Source organism: Tupaia chinensis, unplaced genomic scaffold (assembly GCF_000334495.1).
Source record: "Tupaia chinensis unplaced genomic scaffold, TupChi_1.0 Scaffold000062_1, whole genome shotgun sequence".
In the NCBI taxonomy this organism is placed as follows: domain Eukaryota; kingdom Metazoa; phylum Chordata; class Mammalia; order Scandentia; family Tupaiidae; genus Tupaia; species Tupaia belangeri.
In genome coordinates, this window is record NW_006159520.1 from 1,144,371 (window position 1) to 1,154,456 (window position 10,086).

At 36.6% G+C, this 10,086-nt stretch overlaps 1 protein-coding gene across 2 annotated transcripts; it reads right to left on the reverse strand.

The window, feature by feature from the left end:
- Positions 1–1,029: 1,029 nt before the first annotated feature.
- Positions 1,030–9,259, reverse strand: ZNF770 (zinc finger protein 770). Of its 2 annotated transcripts, none has more exons than XM_006141699.3 (2): positions 9,171–9,259; positions 1,030–4,684 (listed from the first exon to the last, which is right to left on the reverse strand). In XM_006141699.3, exon 2 carries the CDS (start codon positions 4,626–4,628, stop codon positions 2,538–2,540), a length of 2,091 nt encoding a protein of 696 aa, XP_006141761.1. In that variant the 5' UTR covers positions 4,629–4,684; positions 9,171–9,259; the 3' UTR covers positions 1,030–2,537. The 2 variants fall into 2 exon arrangements, with proteins under 2 accessions (XP_006141761.1, XP_014448498.1); XM_014593012.2 differs by having other exon boundaries at positions 9,143–9,259.
- Between the last annotated feature and the right edge of the window lie 827 nt (positions 9,260–10,086).

Below are 10,086 nucleotides of genomic sequence, written 5' to 3' on the forward strand. Positions count from 1 at the left end.
GATGAAAGTTGCATGTTAAAGGTGGACTGCAGTGGATCTACGTAAGTGTTTGCCAACCAATCAGTACCTTGTTCCAACATTATGTGATTTTTTTCTTTAAAAAAAATCCAAACTATGTAACTTGAAACTTTATTTTTAAGGTATTCTGAACCTTGATCTTTTGAAGAATTTTAACCATTATCTACTTCCCTTCAACATACACACTTTTTATCTTAGTAGGCCCTATTCACTACAAAATAAGAAACAATGATTCTATTAACTCTGCCAGCTAATCAATAATTAATGGCTTACTATGCCATCGCCTGGAATCACTCAAGCAAAAAATTATTTTAGTTTTCTTTAAAGATATTTATAAAGTTTATTATTTCAGGAAACCAAAGTAATTGATTCAACCATACTTAGTTCTAGCATGCAGCAAGCCATCATTTAACATCTAATGCTTACTTTCATTAATATGGATGTATACATTTTCATTCCTTTAAAGTTTCCAAAGAAGCTTGCAAACAATAATAAAGTAAATATTTTGTTACAGGTACTTCAAATAGCACTACAGTACATCTTTGACAAAATTTTTACAATCTTCCAACTTTCAATATGAAACGGCTTAAAAAGGCATAGGCCAAATAAAAAGTGTAGCAATATCACTTAGGCAAATAAAGTCTTATAACCATACAAGCACAACACTGTCAAGATTCTTATTTAGATTGTAAAGGGAGTCTATAAGACATTCCCTTCAAATAAAATGATATAAATAACTTAGGAAAATGCCCAAATCCATTATTAAGATAAAATACACTCTTGAATTTTTCTTTTTGGAAATACAAACCAGTTTTCTCTTGCTTTTACATAATAGATAAATTTTTGGACAGTTTTGTATAAATTCTGTAAACCACAATCTTGCTTGTACTGGAGGAATAGATCTCAGAGAAACCTAATAAATACTACTTTTTATTTTTTTAAATAAAATTAGTTTATTTTTTTCTCCTCTGCTTTAGTTGAATGTTTCTACTTAAAAAACAGGCACAAATATACAGCACTGGGTATTTTATTTGTACTTTCATGTTTCATCTATAAATTAAACCCAAGTTATTTAATATTCACTTAGAGTAAAAGCAGCAAGCAGATCACCTCCCCAATTTATGCCCATTACCTCCAGCAAAAGACAGTTCTTAGAATATGATAAACTTACAATTGTTCAGCTATCCAAATTCTCAATAGAAGACTTTTTATTACAGTGTGCTAGGATAAATATCCACCTCTCCTTTTCACCTTAGAAACACAATGTTTAATTTCTTTTATTGTTAGATCATTCTTAAAAGATTGCATAAACAATGGCAAATATGAAGGACAATTTATGATTATGAACTTTTATATTTAGAATAAAATATTTCTCAAATCATGACAATCATGTTTAGAAGAATGATACCCTTAACTCTATAAGAATTTTTTCTATACAGGAATAATTACCTTACTAATTAAAGTAGCAATTTAATAAGAACCAAAATAACCTTCTTTAGTATTAGTTTTGCAAAAATATAGGGAAATAATAACTAAAACTAGACCTAGTCACTACCAATTATCAAACCTAGAATAAATTTAGTTAAATCATAGGGCCACTCAATTAAACAGGTATTAAAGCAAAATTTTACTAAAATAAATATTAGTCTTATGGAGATGCAAATCTCTCAGTGAGAGTTTTAAGTCTATGACTACTGTTGTCACCCATTAACAAATGTAAGAATTGCATTTATTCCTCTGAATAGATAAAACTACACACATATTATCAAAAAGATTATGGCACTTAGAAAGTCTTACTGGAAAGTAAACATAATAAATGTATATAGGTGCACCGAGTCTCCTTACTACTTTTACATTTTTTTGGGAAACACAACAGCAGCCTGGGCAAAGAATGAAAACAAAAAAATCTGCATTACCTGAAGAAAAGAATATGAATTATCACATATATAGCTTTGAAAAGGCCAATGAAAATAATGGTATAATTTTTTTCATCCATTTTCACTTTTACTGCCTCTGTATTTTTTTAAACTTAAAAAAGATTTGTACTACAACTTGAACTGTAGGTGAAAAAATTATACTTTCCTATGAAATGCAAAATAAATGAAATAGAGTGGGGCTATTTGCTGTAGCTAAAAGACCAGTTTTTGCCTCTCTGTCTTTTGTATATACCTAAAAAGAGATGGCATGTCTTAAGGAGTATGAAAGAGACTGTTATTTGCACAGCATGGTGGATTTATAATTTTCAATATAGCCAAAACAAGTTTATATTAAAATACAATGTTTATAACATCAAATCATGTTCTTCTCTCTAAAATATTAATTTGGCTAATTCTAAAACACTGTATTGATTTTCTATATATCTTACTGCCTTACTATGCAGGACAAGTTAACTGCCTATGAAATCATTCAATCTAATGAAGATCTTTTGATAAAAATGCATTTTAAACAATATAGGCTTTCAGAACAAGCTTGCCAGAGACCAAAAATATATTAGTGATTTGTCACTTATGTAAGTGAATTTAAGACAATACTTTCTCTTGTGGTCGTTCTTTAAAGTGAGTAAGTTGATGTCTCTTCCAGTGAGGAGCTTGTCTGAATGTTTTGCCACAAACTGAACATTCAAATGGTTTCTGCCCTGCATGAATTAGATAGTGTCTTTCCAGTTTAGATGGAGATCGGAAACTTTTAGAACAAACACTGCATTGGTAAAGAAGGCCATCATTTCTCTCAGGACGCCCTGAATAGCTACAACAAAGATGGCTCTGCTCTGATTCCAAAAGTACATTAGAGAAATAGGGCTGCTTGTTCCTACAGTGGCTACCAAGAATAAAATCCTGTGATTCTGCCTGAACTTTTATTTCTGATATTGGCTCTGGTTCTGAGACCTCATACTTTTGAAAGCCAAGAGCTTGACATTGTTGGGATGGATTACAGTTAATATTATCACCTGGATGAATGAAAAGTTTATTTAAATGTCCAAATTCTGCATGGCAAAGAGATCTTCTATAAGGAATCTTTTCAATATGAGTCAGTTTATGTCTTTTTAAGTGAGCTGACTGTCTAAAAGATTTTCCACAAACATTACAGCCAAAAGGCCTCTGTCCAGTATGAATTAAATAATGTCTTTGTAGTTTGGATATAGAAGGAAATACTTTCTCACATTTGTCACAAGGACATATCTTATGTCCAGTATGTATGTTTTCACTCGGAACTGAAAAACCACACTGAAGCACTTCACAGTTATTAAAGAATTCCTCACCTGATGAGCCATAGATTGATATGTCTTTATTATTCACTGAATTATCTATAGTTAACATGTTTTCTGTCGCCAGAATATCTTTCAAATTTTTGCCCATATTTTGGCTCTGGAATTGCTTTTGCCAAGAAAATGGCAAAGTCAATGTTTTCATCTTTTTATTGCCAACTGTCTTACATGTTCCATGTTTGCCAAGAGAACTTAAAAATGTTCTCTGGGTATGATCAGAGTTCTGTTCACCAGAAATAAGATCACAATTTTTCAAGAAACTGTTTTTCAATAGTTTTTTCTCAGACTGAAAGTTACCTAATTTCTTACCCCCAGCACGTTTAAGCTTGGCCAAGATTTTTTTAACAATGGTTTTATAGTTGTAGCTTCTTTTGAGCCTGCCTGGAATTTTGCCACCTCTGGCAGGAAAACACTTGTGTCCATTGAGAATCTGCTCTGATTCAAAACATTCTTCACACTCTGGACACTGAAAAGGGACGATATAAATAGAGTGGACTTCAAGTGGATTATTCTCCTCAGATTCACCCACATCACCATTTTCAAAACTATCTTGCTTTGCATTAAATTTATTAGGCAGGGGGCATGATTCTGGACTTCTTGCCTTTAATGAATGAGTCTTATTCCTAGTATGGATTTGTTTATGCTTCAGAAGCTTGCTTTGAATCTTAAATCCTTTTTGACAAAAACAACATTGAAAAGGTCTTTCTTCTGAATGTGTGAGTTGGTGGATTTTTAAATGAGTTGACTGTCGGAAAGATTTACTGCACAAGACACATTTAAAAGGCCTCTGGCCAGTATGAATAAGTGCATGTCTATCAAGTTTTGACTGTGATGGAAACATCTTGCCACAGATTGTACATGCATGAACATTCTTTCTTTTCTTCGTAGTGCTATATGTGGGATCAGACTTAGAGCATGGGTATAAAGCCCATCTTTCCTCTGGGGTAAAAGTATTATAAACTCCGTACACTGGCTTTTCTTGGTTAGCCTCCAGCAGTCTTCTGACCTGTTTAACATCATTCTGACAGGTTTCATTGTGAAGTTGTTGGTGCTTCACAAACGTCTTCAGATTTTTAAAGTGGTGCTGACAAATACTACATTTAAAAGGCAGATTATGAGTTAGCTGATGCCTCTCCAGGTGAACTAGTTGTCTAAAGGTTTTATGACAGACATCACATTCAAATGGCTTTTGACCTGTATGAATGAGATAATGCCTAGCTAATTTTGATGGTGTTTCAAAGTGCTTGAAGCAAATATTGCAAATGTATGGCCTGTTCCTAGGTAGTTTGTTGGCAACTACACATTGTTGAATCTTTAGCATTTTAACATTGTTTTCAGCCATCATATTCTTTAGTGACGCACTGTGATGCACTCCATAGTGTTTTTAAACTCCACAGATGTCTAAAAAACAAAAGCAAAAATATATTAATATTAAAAGTATTTATTCACATTAAAAGAAATAATTTAAGATGCTTTTTGACTAAAGATATTAAGGGTAAAGGAGAATTGGAACATTTGATGTGTTTACAAGCAAGCTAACCATTTTAGATGAATACTTTTAGAATCATAAACCAAATTACACACACAGACATATGACCTATAAAAAATTTAAGTTGTTTTTCTATTAAAATGCTACTTAATGGGAGACTTTGTTGAATTTCTTCACATTAAGTAATTTAATACCAATTTTCTGATTTTACTATTAAACAGATTTGCTAATATTTAGTTGCTTTGTCCTTTAAAAAAATTGGGCTAGAAAGGTAGAGTGTAAGAACTAAAATAGAATACTAAAAATAAGACAGATTTGTACTGAATCATCATACACATAATCTGAGAATGGATTATCCACTTATTTGCACATAATAGACATAATCTGAGAATGGAACATCCACTTATCATTAACACTATTTACTCTCAACCACTTCTTTAGATCAGGAAGAATATGGACAACTAGGAGAGAACTCCCAGAAGACCTGAGTTTTGGTCCTGGATTTGCCACTGTACAATCCTGTTGGTGGGAAGAAGGAAACACAGATTGTTCATCTGTAAAATGCATACTAGTCTATCTACCACACCAAGCTGTTTTGAGAATTAGTGCAGATAAATGTATTGGAAAACTATAAAGCAATATGTAAATGTAAGGTATTTTTCAGTTCAACACTAATCAAATTTTAAAACTTTATCCTGATCTCCTTATAACAGTTTTAGGGTTTCTAAGACTCTAAACAAAGCAACTAAATATGCCATCCTTTTTGATTCTCATTTCAACTTTATTGTGGAATTCCTAAAAGACAAGTACAGAGGCAATGAGGTTAACAAATCAGCTACTTACATTTTTTTATACATAGCTAAGTATATAATAAAAGGGTTGTGCCAGTAGTGTAGTACAACAGTTGAATGCTATGCATAGGGAGCTTGATCCCATATGGCTGACCATTGTTCAAATTCCTGCCCCAGGGGCTAGAAAAACATGCAGGGCACATGAGCATGTGTGCCCCAAATCCTGATGGTATGGAGAAATGGAGAAAAAAAAAAACAACATAAAATCATGCCTCATGGGGGATTTGCTTCCTCTCTCTTTTGGGGGCATGCATGTGCCCTTTGGCTATACATAAAAATAAAATAACATAAAACTAATCGGTCGTCTTGGTCTCGGAGTTAATATGAAGATAATTCCTTCCTTATATACTTCTCCAAGACATATATAAAAAGTTTACCAGGCACTTTCACAAACATCTTACATTCCATTTCTATTTTTATCAGAGAAGTCCATTTTCTTTTCATTCTTTTTACTATTGCACTGCCCTAAAATAGAGGGGTTAGGAAAAAAAAAAAAGTTTTGCTAGCTCTCTCATTCTATTTGAGATCAGACAATTGATAAGACTACAAGAAACTCAGGGTTCTTTTATCTGTTGATTTGGTAAATGTCTAACATATATGCTGTTTACTGTCTTCTCCTCCAAAGACATCTTAAACACAAATCACAATCACACCCACAGTGGTTCTCTCTAGCAATCAGAATTAAAAACAGAAAAAAAAAGGTATTAAGTAAATACCTTGGGCCAGCTGTAGATGGTACTTAAGTCAGCGAGATCTCACATGTCTGACTGTATGATCTGAGTCATGGACCTGGAGGCTTAGAAAATACACCAGGTACATGTGTGTGCATGTCCAAGGTCCCAAGAGGAGAATGGAGGAGAGAGAATTGTGGTGGCCATCCTCTCTGGGGGTTGCTTTCTCACTTTCCCTCTCTCCTGAGCTCTCTCTCTCTCTGGCAAGCATACAAACCCTCCAGCAAATTAAAAAAATACATAAATAAAAAAATCTTCTAGTTGCTTTATCACAGTATTTTCTAAACTGCAAAACGTACTCATTAATGAATTGTGAAGTCAATTTAGTGGATCACAATCAGCAATCTGTTTAATAGGGTAGAAAATATTAATATTAGAGAGCATACTACATAGCAAGGATAAATATTATTTTGTAAAACTTCTGTAGGAAGAGGAGTTTGTGAAAGTTTGTGAAAGAGTTCTGACATCTCTCTTAACAGTGGACAGAGGGCCTAACAACAAATAAAACAGCTTTATCCAAAGTGGACAAGTAGTCTATTAAGTTTGTAAAGATCAGGACCCATAGGATGAGACAAGATTACTAAGGAAAGCAACAATATCCACTTTCCCTCATTTTCCCATATTACTCCAAAATACTTATTTCAAAAAAAAAAAAAACCAAATTAGAGGCCAAAAGAAAATTGCCACAGAAATCTATGGAAAATTGTCTGACTGTAAGCCACTTTATTAATTTGTAAAATACACCATGTAACCCAGACATCCATCTTAGCAAAAATGAACTTTTACACATTTTCACTATACTGAATTAGAGAAATCACAGGTGAACAATATCCAAAATCTCTAAACATGCTGACACAGAACAAGAGTCAAGAGGATTAAATCATGAATCCAATTAATTACCAAGAACTTGGTAATTATTAATTCCATTGAGCAATTATGTGTCAAAGTGGCCAATCAGGACAATGAAACAAACTGAAAGTTACAAGCTTTTTTTTCACTTACTGCAACAGTGCAAAGGAGAGGTAAAGAAAGGCACTGACTCATCAGTGGTCTGTTAGGACATTAGTTGAGGGCCAGGTACACACAAGGGAATCCTCTCACTATAGAGGAGTCCCTGACAAAGGTTCCTGTCTTTTGTGAATCCTAAGGTCAGGGGATGCAGGAGGAAGTACTAGGAGTAGAAATGTCCTTGGTAAAAACAGAGGAAAGTACCTCGTAGGTGAAAGTTTTTGGGAAGCGCCTCAGCCAGGAAAGAAATTACAGTATGAGCATGACTAGCAGGAGGAAAGAGGTGAGTCCTTGATGGCAACTCTTCTCAGAAAATATCCATGCACTCTCCATTCACCAAGTCTGGAATGGGGATGGCAGCTTCCTCTATGAGGCCAGTGATGTAAAGCCTAGGAACTGTCTTAGCTGGGGCCTGAATTATTACACAGAGTATTCTGGGCTGGAGCTGGTCTCCTCAATTACTACAGTTTTTCCTTCCCTTTAATAAACGTTTCTGTAGAACATGCCTCAAAACAACAACCTACACTAGAACTTCCTGTAACAACCATTTCTAATTATAACAGGATTGGCTACTTACAGCTCCTGTGCCAGAAAGGGTCAAAGACTGATTATGCATCACTAGCACTGACTGGGTACAATATTATCACTTGCCACTCCACCATGTGGGAAAGCACTTACTGGGAGCCATATATTGTTAGAATTATTGGTGACAAGTGGTGATCTCATTTCCTATTTGTGTTGCGTCTGGGATCCATCAAGCTGCTCCAAGTGCAGTCCCACGTGTACAGATGTTCCCTGACTTACGATGGGTTTAATTTATAATTTTTCAACTTTACTATGAGTTGATTGGGGTATTAAAAGCATTTTCAATACATAATATTGATTTATGAGCAGATTATCAGGAAATACCCCACCCTAAATTGAGATGCATCTGCATGTACAGAAGAGTACAAATAAAGTTAAACACCATTTCAACTGTTTTTCTGTTCTCTTTATTCATTTTTTTCTTTTGTTGACAACATTTAAAAAATCAGTTCAATATCATGTAATTTTTATGTTAAACTGAAATAAAAAAATAAAGCAATGTATCTGCTCAATGCAGGAATTATCCTGACAACAATAAGACACAATCCCCTGGACGACTATAACAAATTACCTCAATAAAATCCAATGTCGCCTCAAGGCCGAAAGTCTGCTGATTGTTCTTGTCTTAACTAACACTATTAAAAAGAAGTGAGGACATCCCAAAAGGAAGTGAACAAGAATATCGAAAGACATGAGAGAAACAGATAACTTTCGGTTGGAGAATAATCACTGTCGGGATTTTTCACAGCCTTTCCCTCTTTTTAGCTTCTTCAGCTTCACCCCTCCACCCAACTTTCCGACTCCGGCCCAGTTCTGCGGACCTGAACCTTTACTTCTCTTTCCCAGAGGGACTACAGTGGACAAAGGACCCTGACATCTAGCACTTGCCCTAATTGCCCAAACCAGCAAGCAATCGGGTGTCGAGGCGATTACAGACACTACACAATCCCACATCAGAAAGAGAAAGAAGGGTAAGAGTGAAAACTGCCACGGGTGATACGACCTAGGAAAAAGCATCTTTTCTATGTCTTCCTCGCGTGGATTCCTGCTCCCCCCGAGTCGTACTCAAGAGACGGAGGTTTGAGAAAGGAAAACGAGCTGATGAGCTGAGGTCGTGGCGCCCCAGTTCTAGGTCCCCGGACACCACAGGGCAGTGGGAATCCTGACCCTCCCCAGGGGTCGCTCCACCTCGCACCCAGGTTTCGGAAGTTCTCCTCACGCACCTGGAGCAGGCAATGGCCCAGGAGCCGCGCATCTCAGGGCCCAGGAGCCCCGAAGGCAGCGAGCGCACGTCCACAGGGCCGGCGCGGTGACTGGCTGAGCGCGCAGGCGCGGCGCCCGGGGACGCCCGGGGACTGGTCCGGCTGGAAACAGGTTCCCTCCCTTGTCAGGGCCGTCCTCGTCTGCGTGCGCCCGACGGTCCAGGGGAACCGTGACTCCAGAGGCGCGTCCCCAACCCCAGGGCTGTTCGTGCTCTTTCGTAATTGAAGGGGACAAGTAGAAGCCTGAAGAAACCCTACATGTCCCATCTCACTCTTGAACCCAAATTAGAGAACCCTGTAGTCTGGACGAGTGGGTCCAAGTGGCGACCAGAACTGGGGAATTAGGGTTCAAAGCCCTCTGCACGAGTCCTCCCTAAGGCAGAGGGCCAGGGGTAAACCAAACGCCACGTTTTAGGGGCTTTCCGTGCCAGGATTGTCCTCAGCACTTTGCACATCGCCAAAATAATGCGTAGACCCGGGGCGGGGAGGGGGGGACGAGGACACTTCCTGATCAAACCCAAGGGTACTCCACTCCTGGCTCTACCAATGGCCTCCTAGCTGCAGACCTAGTTGGTCTCGCTTTGCCTCATTCATTCCATGCATGCTGATTGTTTTCAAATTACCAAGCCTTTTGCTCAGTGCCTTAGTGTGCTCAACCTAATTTTTAGTGCGTAGTAGGCCCTCAAAGACCAATTCTAATTGATCACTATTTTTATATTAAATACAACTTTATGAAGTGATAAGAGCTATTACAGTTGATTATTTTATATTAAATACAATAGTTTTATGAAGTGACAACAATACCCCTGAGTAAAAAAATACATGAATAAATTTTCTTAGTTTGTATCAGCTAAAAAATATGCCCTAGAGTTCTGAG